The 20,635-nt window shown below is 39.8% G+C and overlaps 1 protein-coding gene across 1 annotated transcript in view; it reads right to left on the bottom strand.

Annotated features, from left to right (window-relative positions):
* The window catches only part of sik2b (salt-inducible kinase 2b), a 44,196-nt gene that overhangs the window by 6,742 nt on the left and 16,819 nt on the right, over nt 1-20,635 (bottom strand). Inside the window, exons 5-12 of the mRNA XM_065281225.2 lie at nt 17,803-17,927; nt 17,389-17,512; nt 7,375-7,595; nt 6,574-6,726; nt 6,329-6,487; nt 2,900-3,131; nt 2,512-2,796; nt 632-792 (exon numbers count right to left, since the gene is read on the bottom strand). Coding sequence (XP_065137297.1) covers nt 632-792; nt 2,512-2,796; nt 2,900-3,131; nt 6,329-6,487; nt 6,574-6,726; nt 7,375-7,595; nt 17,389-17,512; nt 17,803-17,927 — 1,460 coding nt within the window. The remainder of the gene's footprint in view (nt 1-631; nt 793-2,511; nt 2,797-2,899; nt 3,132-6,328; nt 6,488-6,573; nt 6,727-7,374; nt 7,596-17,388; nt 17,513-17,802; nt 17,928-20,635) is intronic.

Below are 20,635 nucleotides of genomic sequence, written 5' to 3'. Positions count from 1 at the left end.
CTCCCTAATGACTTCTGGGTAATAAAATCGTCTCCATGATGCATCTAGACACTGGCGCCTGTCCTGTGAGATATCCTTACAGTTTACTTCTAGGAGATCTCAGTCTTTGGTGATCTTGCATTGGAGCAATGGGCACCAGTCACCAGCCTGTTATTCAACAATGACCGCATTCACAGGGCTTCCCGGATGGACCGTAAACAACTGACAATTGGCTGCTTCTTCTCCAGTCATTACATAAGCGAGGCTGTCTGTGTGTCAGTAGAGAGGTTAGAAGGGTACAGAAGTTCAAATAAGGGCATTTCGATGCTTTCAAGCAGAGTACCTCCCAATAATCAAATAATATGGCCTTATGCACTGCTGTTTAGTTCTCAATCACCTTGGACAAATCTGCAGGATGTAATATTACATGTGTGATGCCATTAAAAATAACAAGATGTAGGGGAGACTTCAGTGACATAATCTGTAATGCTTTGTATGTGGAGGTCAAAGTCATGTGAAAGCTCTTTATCCATTAGCCCATCTCATATGACATTTACAGATGCCAAAAAACTCTCACTTGGAGATTTTGATCATACTACTCATCATTCATGCATCATTAAAAGAGATACAGCTGATCTCAAGTCAGACTGACCTGTAGTGCAGGGTCCAGTAAGTTATGTGGATGGGCCTGAGGGTTCAGAAGTCCCAGCGAAGGGCTTTCTCCAGAGCCCATCTGCTCGTACACCTTATTTAGCTCCAGGATCCCTTTGGTCCGTGCCAGGTTTTGCAAATGCTGCCTAAACGCCACCAAACCTATACAGGGAGAAATGTCGGCTTATGAATCATAACTGTTATTTATAAATAATTTATGTACGCGCAATCAGATGCCGTTCTGCTCGATTATCCGTCTGTCCGGGTGGGAATTTTCACCAGGGGGGTGTCGAGACACAAGAAGCGACTGAACCCAAGTCACCTCTGAATGCTCAAATGCAGTTTAGCCATGTGACCTCACTTAATGTGTCCAATCAATCTATTCCAGTAAAACACACTGCAAAAGCATTATAAATCACTTGAATGCATGTTAAAATGGTCTTCAGTGGCTTCACTGTCAAGGGTTTAAAAAAAACTTGGGTTATTTTAGGGCTTCAAGTGATTAAGGGTCATTATTCTGGACACAGGACAACTGAAATGGACTGTGTTGGCTCAATCTTCAAAGCCTTTTCTGATTCACCCAGTGAATCATCTGACAGTGGGGTGGGACATTTAGAGCAAAACAAGTGAGAGAGAGAGAGAGACTATGCAAAAATAATTGCGCGAGAGATAGAAGAATGGCAGACAAGCCATAGTCAAACATTTTAGGGCACTATTATTCATGTAATATTTGTAATGGCTTAAAATGCTGACGCTTACAATATTTCATTTTGGCTAAACTTCATGGTAGCATTTCGGGTAATCTCATAATGTGCCGCACCCATAATTCTCACTAAAAAATTAATCCAAAAGTGTCTAAAACAGGTTTCAGTTTTACCTCAGAAATCTGAAGTGGCTTTGTGGAGACATTATGGGGCGGTTTCCCAGACAGGGTTTAGATTAAGCAAGAACTAGGCCTTGGTTATATTAGGACATTTCAGTAGTCATTAAACATACCTTACAAAAACATTACAGGTGTGCATCTCGAGACAAAACAATGTCACGGAGACATTTTAAGGTGTGTGTCAGTGCAAGCTGTTTTCAGTTAAGACAGCTCAAAAAAGCATAAGATTTAAGATTTTCTCCTCCACAAACAGTGACATACACTCACCTAAAGGATTATTAGGAACACCTTTTCAATTTCCCATTAATGCAATTATCTAATCAACCAATCACATGGCAGTTGCTTTAATGCATTTAGGGGTGTGGTCCTGGTTGAGACAATCTCCTCAACTCCAAACTGAATGTCAGAATGGAAAAGAAAGGTGATTTAAGCAATTTTGAGTGTGGCATGGTTGTTGGTGCCAGACGGGCCGGTCTGAGTATTTCACAATCTGCTCAGGCACCCACAACCATTTCTAGGGTTTACAAAGAATGTGTAAAAAGGTAAAAACATTCAGTATGCAGCAGTCCTGTGGGCGAAAATGCCTTGTTGATGCTAGAGGTCAGAGGAGAATGGGCCGACTGATTCAAGCTGATAGAAGAGCAACTTTGACTGAAATAACCACTCGTTACAACCGAGGTATGCAGCAAAGCATTTGTGAAGCCACAACATGCACAACCTTGAGGTGGATGGGATACAACAGCACCGGGTACCACTCATCTCTACTACAAATAGGAAAAAGTGGGTACAGTTTGCACAAGCTCACCTAAATTGGACAGTTGAAGACTGTCAACATGGGCCAACATTTCTAAAGAATGCTTTCAGCATCTTGTTGAATCAATGCCACGTAGAATTAAGGCAGTTCTGAAGGCTAAAGGGGGTCCAACACACTATTAGTATGGTGTTCCTAATAATCCTTTAGGTGAGTGTACATCAGATAAAGTCAGGATGCTGCTCACCTTGTGTGAGTGAGGTGTCTGACGCCCTGCGGCCCTCACGGAAGCTGATGGGAGAGCGGTTGTGCATCTCTCTCCTCTGGGCGTTCAGCGCCTGCATGGCGGGGTTAGCGGGCCGAGCGCTGATGAAGGACGGAGGAATGCTGTTAATGGGTGCGTTGGCCAAGACCACCTCATTAAGAGAGGGTGTGTCCTCCAGCAGACTGAGGTCACTGTGCATGGAGCCCATGTCATACTCTGAATCGACGCTTCCTAGAGAAGGGTTCTGACCCATGCTGAACAATTTACCTGGATTGAGAAAGAAACAAACATTATGAATGGTCTAAACACCACACACTTGTACTTAACTAGACACTGAACAACACACAGCTTTGTCTTAATATGTACTGACCTGCATTGGTCAAGACTGCTGGCTGGTTGGTGACCTCTGACAGCGTGTGTCTACGCTGACCGAAGCGGGTCATCTGATAGGCATTGAAGAGATGGGCGGGGTCATCCTCTGTGTCTAACTCCTCCGTCTCGATGCCCTCATCAATTGACGTCTCCATCATGTTGCTGGGGGATGAGGTGCTGGATTTCCGAACGGCTACTGGGGGTAGGGGGTCCAGCATGCAGCCGTTAACCTGTAAGCAGTGTGCAGATCATTGTTTTTATTGACAAACTAAAAATGCTTTTTTTGAATAAGCACCACATTTCTAACCACTGTACTAACCACTAAGTCAAGACACTAACCTGTACTGGCTGGATATACTAAATTTATTTCTGTTTCTTTAGACAATCAATTTCAGCTACATAATAAAATGAATCCTATAACAATCCTATTGAACATCTTTGATGGCTCTCGTTGATATCCAACATACAATACATGTAAAAGGTCAATTGGTAGTAATGTGGAAGCTAAGCAAAGGTCATGGTTTCACTCTCAGGAGAAAACACACATTGATACAATGCATACACTGTAAGTCACTTTGGATAAAATGCTGCATATGCAATAATATCTAATGATTTGGATAATATGCAAAGGCAATACATAGCCAATATAATACCTACTTATCATAAATACATTTGTCCACTGTGCTCATCTATATAGAAATGACATAATGAAGTGATGTCCAACTTTACAACAACTGATTTTGTGCTCTTTATTCCAAATTTGATTATAGATGCATTTATTTTTTTATGTATGTTGCTTTGGTGTGTCTGGGGAGTAAACTGAAGTTCAGCTTTGAGAAAAATTTAAGGAGCCTTGCCAGAAAATTACAACACTTGTGCAAAGTTTATAAAGACATGGTCCAAGACAATAACAAGAAAATATTACCACAAAAGAGGATCAACATTTATAACAGATCAAATTGTATCAGTGTATACTTTATGCCTTAATTATTTGATCAAATTAATAATAAAAAAAATTAGGCCCAGATTTAATAACAGCTACCATCATTTTGTCATTAAATAACGACTGTCGGGATTTACTTAAGATGCGGAGAGGAAAATAAGCGCTGAAAAGGTGCAGTCTAGTTATTTTTGCGATTGACCTTATTGCATATGCATTTCAAAGAGTTTCCCTTTCAGACGCAAAATTTATGGGAAGAGATTATTTAAATGATTCATGCAATGCGATTTACTAATGTTTGCGCTTGTGTTATAACTTGAATTTGCACCATTATTTAACTCTTTCCCTGCCATTGACGAGTTAACTCCTCAATGAAGAGAAACGCCATTTCCCCGCCAATGACGAGTATTTCCGGTAATCCGTAATACCAGGTGAGGCTCTTCTGCAACTTACACAACCCAGAAGCAATGCATCACGTGAAAGAAATCAGATTTAGAGCGACCCTCAAAATAAACAAACAAAAAATTAACTCTAATAAAAGTCCTTTAAAAAATTTTTTTTATCTTAAAGCTTTTTGCTAAAAATTTGGTGAAACCTACCAATATTTGAGAGTTTATAAGAGGAGAACTCTGTCTGTTCTTTCATTTGATATATTGTATGTTTATATATTTAAAGAAAAACAATTTCTGGAAGGCATTAAACTTTTGTGAGAATCATGAAAAATGCTGGCAAATAAAAAAAACGCTGGCGGGGAAAGAGTTAACGCTGAAAAAAAAGCATGTCTTAAATTACTTTGCGCTTGACCGACTCTCATCTGCGCTTTTTGGAAATGCGCTCTTGCGCTTATTTGCCCCATTTAGTAAATCTGGCCCTTAGAGTCCATTTTATACCACAAACCTCATATTTTGAAAATTTAATCTAACCGAAGGGGCATTTAAAGCAAAAATGTATCACTTCTGGCCACTACTGTGCATCTCATTTGTTTTGTACGGCCTGTCGCTCTTCGTGTAGATAAGGCGTTTCACCCACATGCCTGTAAGCATTATATTTCCACAGAACAAGCTCTAATCTGCTATCTGCCCTCATAAGTCACCTGCAATCCACCCAGTCAGCAGCGCATGTTAACTTTAACGTGCTGTACACGCTGACGGTCTGGGCTTCATCAACACATCCTCGGATTGAGTACATGTAAACAGAAGCCTCATTCTCCCGTCTCTCCTTCTCTCCTGCTTTTCGCCCCAACGAATGAGCGAGGCAGAGAGGAGGGGTGTGGAAGTCTGGAATGCGGGGACAGGAAGCATGTATTGGCTAGAAGGGCAGTGAAAGGCTTTCGCAGACAGACTACACACACATGCATATGCTCACACACACACACACTTAACCGACATGGATCATCTGGATGAGCGCCTGGAGAAACTACAGTCATGAAGTGGTCTGCGTCGAAGTTGTACCATTCCTGGGACGAGTTTCCTGTGGCACGCTGTGCCAGGAATGCTGTGATCCCAACACGCTGAGAAGAACGGCCACAGATCTGTATTTCTTCGTTCTGCCCTCGGCCAATCATTGCGCCTGGCCTTTCCGTAGTCACGCACAAACAGTGTGATCATGTTGACTCCAAACAAATTATGTAATCCCAGCGGCCCCCTCTCCCCCAGGGGTCACGTTGTACAATCCAAGATCGAGCATCAGATCTGATGTTCTTTTACTAAAAAGAGTGCCACAATTTCCCTCTCTGTTCTCAATAACAACCAGGCGGAGAGGTGGAGGGACATACATACCAAAATTATGATTGTAGAAATGAAAGATTTTAAAGGAATTTTCCGAGAGGGAGAGTGGAAGGATTAAGCCGGAGCGAATGGACAGCTGTCACGTCCAATGTGTCACGACCGCAGTCACACTTGCTTATGTAAGCCAAGCAGCTGTGAACGGCCTCGAGGGGACACACGGTCACCTCACCATCAGAAAGAGACAGAGACTAAAATGAGGAAACTAAGCACCTTTAAAGTATACAACTACACCCCAAGTGACATGAATGAGAAAAGAGACTTTATTAAGAGACGGCGACATCAAAGCGGACTCTCTTTGTGACGGTCCGAGAGACAGACAGATAAAAACAGGATGGGGTAGCTGGGACTTTTATGAGCGATAGAGCTGGCTGGCTCCGGTGCTGTATGCCAAGCTGGCAGTGGATCTGGCCGCCTGTCAGGAACGACGCTGAACAAAAGGCTCCTCGGGGAGCGGGCGTGATGAGGGGCTTGAGCAAACAGCCAGACCCATTGCCTGACCTTGGATGGACTGAAATTGCTTAATAGCAATGTAGGGAAAAAGTGAGTTGAACTAAGATTCAATGGTCCGCTATAACACATCTGCCGTCTTTTAATGTAGAAACAATAAAAGGTCTGCTACCAGCCCAGCAAGTCCTGAACAACTGGCTGGTTGGACTGGGTTTTGTATGATGTTTTAATGCAAGGTGTGTCAGTCACTTACTTTTGGAGTTCCGACCTCTTCCTCCATTAGGCCGTGATCAGCAGCACAGGACGATTGTGGGAATGTAAAGGAGTCCGCGGAGGCTTGCGGCACCGCCGGGGATCGATGCAGACGTACGTTCTGAGGAAGGCAGCTCACCTGAGGAGCAGCGCTGCTCGCCTGCAGCACAAAGGAAAAGATGAGAAACGAATGGCTTGGACTGCTGTTAATATTTTCATTTTCAGAAGCAAACCGAAAACGGTTACCTTGACGACGGTCTGCTCGGCAATCGTACTGGGTCGTCTCTGGCGGGCGTCGAGTCTGGGCTCCACAGGGAAACTGCAACGGTGTGCCTTTAACCTCTCAACCAGCAAGTAGTAGATAGCAGCAAAATGATTGTAACTCTTATTCTGAAGAGACTGCAAAAGTAAAATATTTAGTTGTACCAGAATTCATTTAGCATTTAGCTTTTCAATGCAGTCCATCAAATCTTTAACTTCAGCAGAATTAAACAGACTGGTTTTGCTATTGCACCTTAAAGACTAATAATATATGCATAAATGGCCTGTTATGACTGGTTAGTCTCATGAGATGAGTAAATGTTGCTGAATAATGAACAGGCATTGATATGTAAAAACATGTTAATGATCTCATGACTGTGACGTCAAGACAGTGATGATTTCTGGATGACCTGTTTTCACAGCATAGTTTCCAGTGAATTAGGAAGGGAGCTTTGGCTTTTTGGAGCTGTTTAATTTAGTGCAAAAAAGGCAATAGTATGAGAGTTGTTGAAGCATAAAATGTCTATTCTACTTTGTAAATAAACGTCAATACAATTAAAAATATAGTTATAGATTAGTGGATAAGGGAAACTTTATTTTTTATTATTTTGAATACATTTTTCCCTTTTAAAAGTTCATTTGATATGGTCCTACAGTGTCCAACAAATGATTTAAAAAGTAAAATGAGTAAAATGCTGTTTAAAATAAAGTGAATTTTGATAGAATTTGCTGTCATGTCAATTACACATAACTATCTTAAGTAGTCATTTGTGGGTGTGGCCTCACCTCTATAGTTTTGTGCTGGTCAATGCCCAGGCTGTGCATTAACCTGAGCACCTGTTCACTGTATTCTCCCACCCTGCCCTCTCCCTCAGCAGTCTGCTGATATAACATCGGTCTCTGCACAGGCACATCCAAAACCATCCACTTGTGCTCCTTTATTTGTCCTATAGACAGACGCCTGCAGGGGTCCAATACCAGCATCCTCCTGATCAGATGCTCACAGTCTACATATGAAAAACAAATAAAGAGTGAGCTCCTTGCATCTTTTTATACTTGGTATTAAATGAATAGTTAATGTAAACATTTATAAATTCTTAAAGGGACACTCCACTTTCAAAAAAAATATGCTAATTTTCCAGATCCCCTAGAGAGCATAGCTAAAATAATCAAGCTGCTGTAACATGGCTGCAGGCGGCGCAATGATATTACGCACTGCCCGAAAATAGTACCCTGCCATTAAAATTACTAAGGAGACTATTTTCAGGTGCTCTGTAATATCATTGTGCCGCCTGCAGCCATGTTACGGCAGCAAAGTCCTTGATTATTACTCCAGAATGAGAGTATAGCGCCTAGCCATATCTGCCTAGAAAATCACAACTTTTAATTTTCCGTCTGTCTTAGTACACAATGTAACTACAGAAGAGTCAACTCTTTGGTTATTTTTTTAGCACGATGCTAATAGTCTAATCAGATCCAATGGATTGTGCTAAGCTATGCTAAAAGTGTTACCGCCAGACCCGAAGATCGGCTGAATGGATTCCAAAACAGTGCAAATCTAATATTTTACTCTAGGGGAGCTGGAAAATGAGCATATTTTCAAAAAAAGTGGAGTGTCCCTTTAAGTCATTTACTCATACACATGCAATCCCACACGTTTCATTTGTGAGAGAAAATGATTACTATTTCGACCTTCAACAAAATTGAAATGTAAACAAAAAGATCTAAGCACGGCCTAAACATGGGAACAATAACGCCAAATCTATTGATTCCCTTGTGTATTCTGACAAAACATGTCACGAGACACGTAAGAAAAAATTCGATTTGACATTATCAACACGTAAATTTAGTGCTCAGATCTGTTTCGCAAAATTAGCTCAAAATATTCTTAGTTTCCATCACAAATGTATCAAATTGCTTTCAGTAGACATATCAATCATATGATGCCATTTTAATATACAATTATCTGTTTGTGATCAACTGATGAAAGGAAGTTTTGAAAGGCTTAAAGGTCACGTTCTTCCTGATACCATTTTTCAAACTTTATAGACCGTTTCAGCAGTAACAACATAAACAAGCAGCTGTCGCGGTCCGCACGTAACTTCCGGTAAACTCCGCTAAGAATAAATAACAACAAAGTTCTTTAAACGTAGTTTATTTATATAACAAGCAAAAAACAACACATAGATTACATAGGAAACCAAAACATTTGTTATTTTCCACGAGGCATTCGTTCAAGAGATCAGTTTAGTAGCTAGTCAGACCATTAAAAAAACGAAACCAGAAGTAAGGTTCAGATCCAGACGTGTATCACGTGCGTCCGATGAAACCGTCTATAATGTTGCTGTTAGAGCATAAGTAATACCTGCAAAATGATAAAGCTCAACGTTCACTGCCAGGCGATATATTTTCTTTAACAGAATTCCCCTTTCAAAGCCTACAGTGAATGGCTGTTTGGACTACAGCCCTCTACTTCCTGCTTTAATGACGTCAATATAAGAGTTTTTGACTAAACTCCGCCCACAGGAATACGTCAGTCGCCAGCTTTGGCTCAAACGGCTCTGCTAAGCTAAGCTGCTGTCGAATCACAACACACTTAATAAACTACACAATCAGAACTCAATACGCATTTCTGAAGGAGGGACTTCATAAAACAAGGAACACATCAGCCCGTTTTTAGGAAAAAAACAGCGGTATAGAAGTAAATAAATTGTGTAAAAAATACGGCGTTTTTTTTACACGTGAAACATGAACACGTGTTATTGCGCACTGTAAACACAATCAATGCTTCAAAAACACGGAAAGAACGGGACCATTAAAGGTGCCATAGAATGTAAAACTGTATTTATTTAGTTATAGATGAATAATAAGAGTTCTGTACATGCTAATGACATATCATGAGCCAGTGTTTCCCATAGGAGTTTGAGAGACTGTGGTGCTGATTAGGGATGCACCGATACCGATACTGGTATCGGCCTCGATACCACATTTTTCTAAAGTACTCGTACTCGTTAAAAGTCCCCCGATACCTGGAATCGATACCACAGCCTGAGAAATGTCTATGTTTGAGCGGCGTGTAAGGGGTTAATGCCTCTTGTGTTGTCCAAAGAGGCAGAGTTTACAACAAACTGGAAAACTAGTCCTTTGTTTTTTTTTGTTAAATTATATGACTAAAGCTGTTACCTGTAAATTTAAATCATGGTTTTTTATTAAGTACTCGGTATCAGCAAGTACTGAAATGCAAGTACTCGTACTCGTATTCCAAAAAAGTGGTATCGGTGCATCCCTAGTGCTGATGACACCACACACAAATTAGCATATTTGTGACCTCATCACACTGTGTTTGCGGTTGATCTAGTGTTGGCACTTTGTTATATTGTATTTTAACACAACTGAATGCTATTTTAACATATTTTCTGTTTTTTGTCAGACATAAAAAAGTAGAAAATGGTGACTAAACACGACCCAATAACACTTTTTGTTTAATCCAACCAGCTGTTACCTTAACTGCTGCTAAAATTCTGATTCATAAAAGCGACAACATCTGACAAAATCACCATACATTTACATTGAAGAGTGGATATCCGAGGTAATTTTGGCTATATATTATGTGTTTGTCTCATGCAGCCTTTACTGTTGTTTACTGACCACCAGCTAAACCAACACCAAACCAGCATGGACCAGCATGGGAATTATGCTGATCTATGCTGGTTTTTCCAGCAGGGATGTGGCGTTTAGCGGATTTGCATCTAAGCTATATATTTATTTGGCAGGTTCTTTCATTCAAACCCATAATCTAAGCATTGCTAGCATCACACTTACTGCTTTAGCTACAGAAAGCACAATTACATCTTTTGCATGTGCTTTTGCTAGCATCGACCAAATGCGTAAATGTACACATAATGGTGAGATCTGTGCTTGTCTTAGCAGTAAGAACAACGGTTCTGTGAAATCTTAAGCTGTAAAGGTCACTGTGTGTTTGCCTCAGCGCAAACACTGCCACATCTAAGACATAAAGTTTGGGCTGCTGCACTGAAGTGGTGACAGCATGTGCCGTCCACCGTTTGAGACATGATTCGTGAAACTGGATGTCTACAACCCCTACGAAAAGTAGCTCAATAAATACTTCACTGTCAAGGAGAGAGAACACCAGGGACTGGACAAAGACAAAGTTAAAACACATGATCTCATCCCAGAACGCACAAGGTCTTTTGTCTGCCGCCTGTGCCCTTGACAAATGATGGTGTGTGACTCAGCTGGGCTGAATGAAACTGAGGTCACAAGAGGGCTGTGTGTTAGAAAGCTCAGTGCTAACAGAGACTCACTCATCCTGTTTATCTGTCGTATTTACGGTCACTAGAGAGACCAGAGACACTGGAGGGAATCCCACAGATACACTTCTTCAGCTAGAACAGCAAACGTATATCTATGCATTTGGCAGACACTTTTTTTCAAAGCAGGTAGAGGGAATTAAACTCACAACCTTTGCGTTGTTAACACAATACTCTGTCACTGGCATCAGAGATTATTAACCCACTAGTTACAGTACAACAGTGATGTGATTTCATAGGAAACTCATAAGAGGTGATCTACTGTAAAGATAAGAACCTTAATGTTTGGTAAAGATGCACTTTTCTCTATAAATGTTTTAGTTCAGAAATATTATTTATATTTTGCTTCAGTGGGAGATTATAACTGTACACTTTATTGTGTTTTAGCCCAGCTCTGTGATTACTTTCATCTGTTTCATGCACTCATGTAACTCGTTGGTTCCTGTGTCTGATCTCTGAAACATGACCCAACTTCTACACTGACTGTAAAATCTTTTGATCCTCGCTGTTCAAAGAAGCTTCACACCATTTTACTCTTTCCATTCATGTTCGACAGTGTTGCTTTGGTATTGTTTGGTTTTCTCTGAACATACAGTACAGGCCAAAAGTTTGGACACACTTGACTAAAATGTTCTAAAAAATCATTTAAGCTGAAGGTGTATGGTTAAATGCTTAAAATTACTTTTGCAGACAAAAATATACCTGTGCCAAATGGATTCATTTTTGTTATTAGAAAACGTAAATTTTATTTTAAAATATTATTTTTTAAATAGATGACTTACACTGAATATTAAAGAAAAAGCAGCCAATAAGAGCCCAGAATAAATATGAACTCCTTCTATACTCTTTAAAATTTATCCTAAATTGAAAATTTAAGAAGCTTCTTAAAAAAATGACGGTTTAACAATTTCTCAGCAAAGGGTGACTGCACTTCCAATAATAAAATATAAGATGCTTTTAGTCACCAACATAATTTCCAAAGTTGCATTTGTGTTATGCCATAGTTTGGATGAGTTTATTATTATTATTATTATGTTATATGGTATAAATAAAGAACGAGTGTGTGTGTCCAAACTTTGGCCTGTACTGAATATCTGTATATACACTAAACAAGAAGTTCAACTTTTGCCTATAGAACATTGACCTAGTGCCAGTACATAGAGGCGTTTACATTTATGCATTTGTGAACCGGTCTGATCTAGTCATTTTTTATTGATTTACTGTTTTCTACATAAAACCATCCTACATAGTCATAAAGTCCAGTCATGTAAAAAGTTGAAATGATTAAAATTCAACTTTGATGCTCCTAAACTCATAATCAGATCGTAAGACTTTGGTCTGAATTTTATGGTCACATTTAGCAGACACGTACGCAAAGCTACTTATAAGAAACAAGGAAAGCAGTGGAGCAACTGTTCTTAAGGATGTAATAATATAAAATGTGCTATACAAAAAAAAAAAACCCTCTATTGTGGAAATTTATAGAAGATAAAACTAAACTTGAACTGACAAAGAGAACAACAACTTATGCTGCGATCAGACCAGCCGCTGCAGAGGCGTCAAGCGCGAGTGATTTCAATGTTATGTCAATGTGAAGACGCGTTGATGCGCATCTGGAGGTCTGGCGGCACGAATGAATTGAGCGTTGCCACAGGAAACATGCGAGTTGAAAAATTTGAAATTTGCTTCGATAACCAATCAGGAGCTTGCTCTAGTAGTGATGTGATTATAGAAAGCAAGTGAGTCGCAGAAGCCCCTCCCATGACGCAAATTTCCGTGTGAATGTCATGACGACTAGAATTTCACATGCGAATGAAGCGAGAAACCTCAAAATGTTCAAGCGGCAAACTAGACGCGGTAGACGTGAATTTGACACCTCAAACGCAGCTGGTGTGAACCCACGGTTATAGGATCTTATTCTAATCTGACAAATTGTTTTGTATTGTAAATTACTTTTTAAGGATTCTGCAAACAAAGCAGTATTTCTGAATGGCCTGAGTCCAGGATAAAGCGAATTTGAAGATTTTGAAAGTATTTGATGAAGGTATAATACAGTCCAAGAGCATTCGGTATCATATCATAATCTGATTTTTGAAGGAGGTGGCATTTAGCGGCTTTTGCATCTGATGGGCTGTTTACACTTGGTATTAAGATGTGTTTTCATCGATCAGATCACAATTGGACGAGAGAGACACATTACGTTTACACCTGGTATTTAAATCCGTCTCTTTTGTCCACATTCGACCGCTTCTGTCCTGAATACTGTGAGGGGGCGGTCTGTGAGACGGTGGGCGAGTCTCTGCTGTCATTCAAACGCGAGTGGGAGTAATTATGAGTTTATATGGACGCGAACTAATATTATGTCGGAGTCCGCTGCTTGTTTAGCAAGTAAACATGCTGCACAATGTTTTGTACGTGTATATGTTATAGCTTTCTCTGATATTTCAGCGCAATTGATGAAATAGGATCGCGCAACTTTCACACGCTTTCAAAACGAAACTACGTAGATCAGCCGCTTTAGTTTTATCAATGAAAGGCTAAAAATAGCACTGTTCACCGTATGTTCACGCCAGAAGTCAGAAAAGTCGTAAAACTTGTGTTTAGTACCTCAGATTAGATAAATGGGCGGAGGGAAGGCGGTCGCGTGTTGCTGTTCAAACACATTCAACCACATGTGTGTTTAGACTACAAAAGCAATCCGATCGAAAGGGGTTTCGACTACCTCTGAATGTGGTTGAAAGTGGTCGAAAGTGGACGAGCTCAAAACGTTTTGAACACCGTTTACACCTGGCATTAACGTTGTGATCTGATTGATGAAAACGCATGTTAATGCCAAGTGTAAACAGCCTCTGAGCCCATTATTAATGACTTCAGATCACATTTTATGAAGCATTTTAAGTTGATATCCAGAAGTTGAAGTCTAGTCAAAAGTCTAGTAAAAGTCTTCTCGTGGTTCTGAGTGAGATGTGTTGATTTTACCCGGACCGCATAAACCCATCAGTACATTCAACTGAGTGCATGGGACAAAAAACGTTTGAAGCTTCATGCAAATGAGTGGTAAAAACCCGATTGCGCATTCGAGAATCGAGTACTTGTAAAAAACCTGCTCGCGCGGTGTCAAAAACTTTATTTGGTCGCAGCCTGTAGCCCTTGTTGTCCCCCTATTGCAAGGTGCCACATGGCACCCGCCCAATCCTGTATATGGATAATCCCGCCCTGTACCTCTTCTATTTAAAAAAAAAAAAAATAAAAAAAATAAAAACAACATAAACAAAAATCTCTTTCTCTCAAAAGGTATTGTTTCTGAATAGTGAAAACTTTTTCAACAACTTGGTATAGACGGTTTCAGCAGTAACAACATAAACTTTCATACAACATAAACTCAACATAGGCTTTCGTGGAACAAACATAACTGAGTCATTATTAAAGATATCAAGGTTATATTTTCACAGAATGTTCTTACCATTATGTAATATGTATTTATGTAGAAAAGAGTAAATGACAGATTGGTTTACATGAGCTTGTAACAAAAAATACGGAACAATCATCTGTAACAAATCCCTGTTTTATATCCCTAAATTCCTAAGTCTATCTAAATTTCTTTCTTCTTTATTTATATTTCACAAAAATGATTTAAACACACCAAATGCACTTCTCCAAAACTTCTCCCTCGACACCACACAAATCTCTCCTTAACTGCACAGCGTATGGTGTGAATCATGCAGTCTTGGCTGAGTGTACATTAAGGTGGGGTGCATACTCTGTAGGGCCAAAATCCAGCATGATTAGAGACAGCGTTTGGAGGAAATGTAAAAGAAAAGCATATGTGGAAGGGTGCACAGCCTTACTCGTAGAACGGTGAGGGTTCGAGTTACACTCTAACATTTTCAACATGACTTAATTGTTTAAATGTCTTTAAAAAACCAACTGACCCTTACTACCGGCCCCTCCTTTCCAATCAGGGGGCGACCCTGGCAGCAGCGGTAGGTTACCTGATCCGTGCTTAAATCACAGCGGGCAAAGCTCACACGGAATGAACGAATGTGACAGAGTCTTACGTCAAGAGTCCTGTGGCCCTGCCTCTCAGATCCTTTCATGAACTGACTCTCTGTCATCCTGATAGTCTAACCTGCCCCCCTTCTTACCCTCTGCTCCGTCTCACCTCAGCTTTCTTTCTCCCCTGTCTCCTTGGAACACAATCCGGCTATTTATGACCTACAAAGCGAGCATGAAGTAAATGTGCACTGCTCTGTTTTTACTTGGCACAGGAAAAAACATTTCTAACCAGGGATGTAAAAAAATGTATTATTCTGGGGTTGCCTATATGACTGGTTGACTTGGTGGTTTTAAGGAAGCCCTTTATAATTATGGTGGTTTCAGGTTCACTTGTCGCTGATCAGACATGTTTTAAGGTGGAGTTTACATAAGGTGTATTCTTTCATTTCGTTTTAACTCACTGACAAGTGAAAATTAAAAATCATCAAAAAACATGACACAATGCCTGGGGATTGCATTTGCATGTCTAAACTAGATTTGCTTTGAATGGGATTAATTTGACAACACAATTTTTTTACAAAGGCTTTTATGGCATTTTACAAGTTAGATAACCATCTGAACCGATGGCCTCACGGGCAGCACTCATACTTCCAACTTCCGGCATGCCGGTTTTGATTCCCAGCTAGAGGTCCTGTGCTGCTCCCATTCCCATTTCTGCATTCTGTACTTTCAGTCAATCTTTACTCACGTGTCAATAATAAAGGCAACCCCCCCCAAAAAAATAATATTCTGATAAACTAGTCAACAAGTTGGTTGCTAGATGACCAGTCGTCTAGTTGACCGCAGTGAATCATCCCTACCTACCAGCTCCCATTTCTCCATCCTGTACTTCCTTTCAACTTTTACTTCCTTGTCAATAATAAAGGCAAAAAAGCCACCCACCAAAATAATCTGTTAAACTAGTCAACAAGTTGGTATCAAGATGACTAGTCAACAGTTGACCGGAGTGAATCATACCTACTTCTCATCTTGAGGTCCTGTGCTGCCCCTGTTCCCATTTCTACATCCTGTAATTCCTGTTAATCTTTATTCACTTGTGAATAATAAAGGCACAAAAAGCTCTTCCAAAAATCTGATAAACTAGTCAACAAATTGGTTACTAGATGACCAGATGTCTAGTTGACCGCAGTGAATCATCCCTACCTACCAGCTTCCATTTCTCCATCCAGTACTTCCTTTCGATTTTTACTCACTTGTCAATAATAAAGGCACAAAAGCCCCCCACCAAAATAATCCGCTAAACTAGTCAACAAGTTGGTTGCAAGATGAGCAGTCATCCAGTTGACCGGAGTGAATCATCCCTACTTCTCAGCTTAAAGTCTTGTGCTGCTCCTGTTCCCATTTCTCCATTTCTTACTTCTTGTTAATCTTTACTCATTTGTAAATAATAAAAGCACAAAAAGCCCCCCCCCCAAAAAAATCTGATAAATTAGTGAACAAGTTGTTTGCTAGATCAGTGGTTCCCAAACTTTTTCAGCATGTGGCCCCCCTTGTGTACGGTGCAATTCTTCGCGGCCCCCAAAAGAAAATGTGTGACAAAAAACTGTTATAAAACTCAACATTTTAATAAAAAAAACATTAAATTATACAAAAAAGTAGTGCTTTTGGTTGGAAGCCTTATTTTTTTTGGTTTAATCACACAGAATTCATGATAAATTAATGTATTTCATAAAATGTCATAAAACTGGGGCCCCCCTGGCACCATCTCGCGGCCCCCAGTTTGAAAACCACTGTGCTAGATGACCACTTGTCTAGTTGACCGCAGTGAATCATCCCTACCTACCAGCTCCCATTTCTCCATCCAGTACTTCCTTTCAATTTTTACTCACTTGTCAATAATAAAGGCACAAAAGCCCCCCACCAAAATAATCTGATAAACTAGTCAACAAGTTGTTTGCTAGATAACCAGTTGTCCAGTTGACCGGTGTGAATCATCCCTACTTCTCAACTTGACGTCCTGTTTTGCTCCTGTTCCCATTTCTCCATCCTGTAATTCCTGTTAATATTTACTCACCTGTCAATAATAAAAGGCACAAAAACCCCTCCCCTCAAAAAAATCGGATAAACTAGTCAACAAGTTGGTTGCTAAATGACCAGTCAACCAGTTGACGGCAGTGAATCATCCCTACCTACCAGCTCCCATTTCTGCATCCTTCCTGTCAATCTTTACAGTCTTGTCCCTCATATAGATATAAAAATACACCCCTCAAAATACTGCAGTGACCCATTCCTATGTCCCAGCTCAAGGTCTTTAAACAGCCAGAGCCGTTCTGCTTTATACAGTCCAGACACGTGAACTGCAGCCAAGCACTTAAGGAATATTTTAAATGACCAAGCTTGAGTTTCATGCAAAAACAGCGACGGCCGCCAGAAACATCTCCTGGTGGCTCTGTGGGCAGGAAGAACATCTCACCTTCCGTCATGAAGTAAGGGATACGAAAGCGGCCCTCCAGAACACGCTGCCGCAGAACAGGAAGAGAGGGGCCGTCGAAGGGCAGGGCGCCGCACACCAGCACATACAAGACCACCCCCATGCTCTGCAGAAACAAACACAGTTTAAGTCAGTTCAAACCCATAATCTGCAGAGTCACGCTGTGTAAACGTACAGGTGCACGCACTTAACGGCAGCAAATACAAGTTGAGGGCTTTCACGTGATCTGATCTATATCTCCCTCACAGGGTGTTTGGTTTACGCTTTGACGTCAGATGAGTTCTCAAAGGTTGAATAGGTCGTAATACAAACAACCGTCAGCTGACTCAATAACCATTTACTGTCAGACATATTGCAGCATGAACAGATTCACTTATAATGCAAGTGCATTTTTACCCAGATGTCCAGTTGGGGTCCTTCATACTGCTGGCCCTCGAACACCTCCGGAGCTGCGTAGGGAGGACTCCCGCACCACGTGGCCAGGGGCTTTCCTGGCTGAAAGAAGTTTCCAAAGCCAAAATCTGCAAAAGAAAGACGAGCAGTTTTGATATGAAACTGACAGGCTTGGCTCAGGGGGAGGTTTGTGTTTAGGGGGATAGATCTTATTTTAGCTTTAAGTGACTATAGTGTCTTTAGCTATCCTGTGCTATAATTTAGTTCCTACAATATAGATATATGTTCACTTTTTCATTAAACGAACATAAAATTCAGTTTTATAAACTGTTTATGTCTTTCTAAATTCGCCCACTTCTAGAATTTGTGGCAAAAAGTGAACAGACTTGGTGTGTGTGATTCATCAAATTGACAGGAAGTGGGAAATATGCTTCCACTTGCCATAATAATTCCTGTGTGAGATCCGTTTACTGTTGAACCAGAGGTGTGATGTGTGCTGTACATTACCAATGACTCGAGTCCACACCCTGCTAAAACATCCTTCTCCAATAACAAAGCATATTTCCTAACACATTCCTAAAAGCTCACAAAAGGCCCATTTCTCGCGAGGAGGTCACTACCCAAAAATATTATTACCACATGGTATTTGAGGCTATTGTGTGATTCACTTGCAGTAAAGTATGATGACTCTAATACAGAATATACATATAAAGTAGCGGTGGGTAATGATGAGTTTTTGCATAATATTTGTGCGTGTTTTGTGTGCAATTTTTATGTATATTTAAACAGAAACACACACATGTTTACGTTTCTGAAATGTTTTATTTTTATATAATTTGTTTAAAATGTATATATAATATAAAATAATAAATATATATATATATATATATATATATATATATATATATATATATATATATATATATATATATATATATATATATATATATATATATATATACACACACATGTAGAGATGCACCGATACCGATACTCGATATCACATTTTCTAAAGTACTCTTAAAAGTCCCCCGATACCAGGGATCGATACCACGGTCTGAGAAATGTCTATGTTTGAGCGGCGTGTAAGGGGTTAATGCCTCGTGTTGTCCAAAGAGGCAGAGTTTAATACAAACTGGAAAACTAGTCCCTTGTTTTTTTGTTAAATTATATGACTAAAGCTGTTACCTGTAAATTTAAATCATGTTTTTTATTAAGTACTCGGTATCGGCAAGTACTGAAATGCAAGTACTCGTATTCCAAAAAAGTGGTATCGGTGCATCCCTATACACATGTAAATGTTTCTTAAATACATAAACGAATGGGTGTGTTTCTGTGTTTATATATACATAATAAATACACACAGTGCACACATATATATTATGCAAAAACTCATTTTTATTTGTATACGATTAATCGCGATTAATTGTTGCCCAGCAGTAATATAAAGCATTATATTGTCTTATTTAAAAAGAAAAAAATATATAGAGTAAACTATAAAAAGATAATCTATCTAATAGCATTTAATTCATATTGGCAAAAAAACAAAAACATAAAAAGGACACTTTTTTAGGACACTCCTCTTTAATTGGTCAGACAAAATGTCCCGCCCCAAACTGATGCAACTGGATTAACCAATGTTGCGGTGTCAGCCAACCGAGGTGCTTAAAAAGAAATGGCTGGTGTTAAACATGCTGAAATAAACCTTTGAACATATGGATTACTTATAGACTCTACACATTAAGGTGGTATAGCAGAACGTTTTTAACACCATAAGTGACACCTTCCAATAATTTAGCAACTTAATTTATGCTATGACTAACTGTAACGTTGTGTGAATGAGAAGAAAAAGATCACACCACAAACTGCTACACAATTCACACTACCTTCCATTACTTGCTTACATATGTGTAAAAGACAGCCAGTAAAGGAACACATCTGAGGCATATGTAAAAGGATCAAACCTGCAGATGGAAATCATCATAACCACCTCACAATGGCTTTAATGCGTTAGACGAGCTTTGCAAAGTACTCAGCGATTAGATATAAGAGCCACTGCTGCCAGAAGTCTAAGACAGTGGTGTGAGATGGCCAAATATGGCTTTCAGAAAATGAATAATATGATACTCCTTGCGGGGTGATAGCCAGGTTTTCTTCTTAGTGTGGGAGGACATTACTGACACTTCTACATGACTGATGCACCGGTGATATATTAGGCTCATTCAACAACCAACTAACTGATAAGAGAGGCACTTGAGTGTTTTGTTTGCTTGCGTTGTCAGATACTTAATTGTTAGTTTACGTGATAAAAAAGCAGTGCATTAAACTTGAAATTCTACTGTTCCTCATGTGTAGTGTCTACTACATGAATAGTTTTTAAAATGATGTCTACAGATTCTTACATAACGCTCCATTCAGTTTCTTAATGCAAACGTGGATTTTAGTAAATGTCCCTTGAAAAACACTAGAACGGATCAGACACATTTAAAACCTGCCTAACTATACAGGCCATCTCTAATGGGGTGTGCACACCAAAAAACAAATTTAATTTTGCATGATTAAATATGCATTAGTCGACAACATACAAAGTCAATGCAAAGACGTGAATAGATGCAAATTCGTGGAGGTGCGAATTGGGTGTGGCCCGATTGCATATTAACATGCGATATTTGGCTTAGCCGTAGTCAGCTAGCAATCTTATGGTAAAGATTTGCCTAAAATACTCTTGATTTCTTAGATTTCTGTATGAAATTTTTTATGCGTCATATGGCTCTGGGATCTAAGTGGCAAGATTTTGGGTGCACGAGCACCGCTTTTGGACTACCACTGCCTGCAA

This window comes from Paramisgurnus dabryanus, chromosome 8, assembly GCF_030506205.2.
Source record: "Paramisgurnus dabryanus chromosome 8, PD_genome_1.1, whole genome shotgun sequence".
NCBI classification, from domain to species: domain Eukaryota; kingdom Metazoa; phylum Chordata; class Actinopteri; order Cypriniformes; family Cobitidae; genus Paramisgurnus; species Paramisgurnus dabryanus.
Note: the sequence above shows the minus strand (reverse complement) of the source record. Positions and strands in the feature narration are given on the sequence as shown.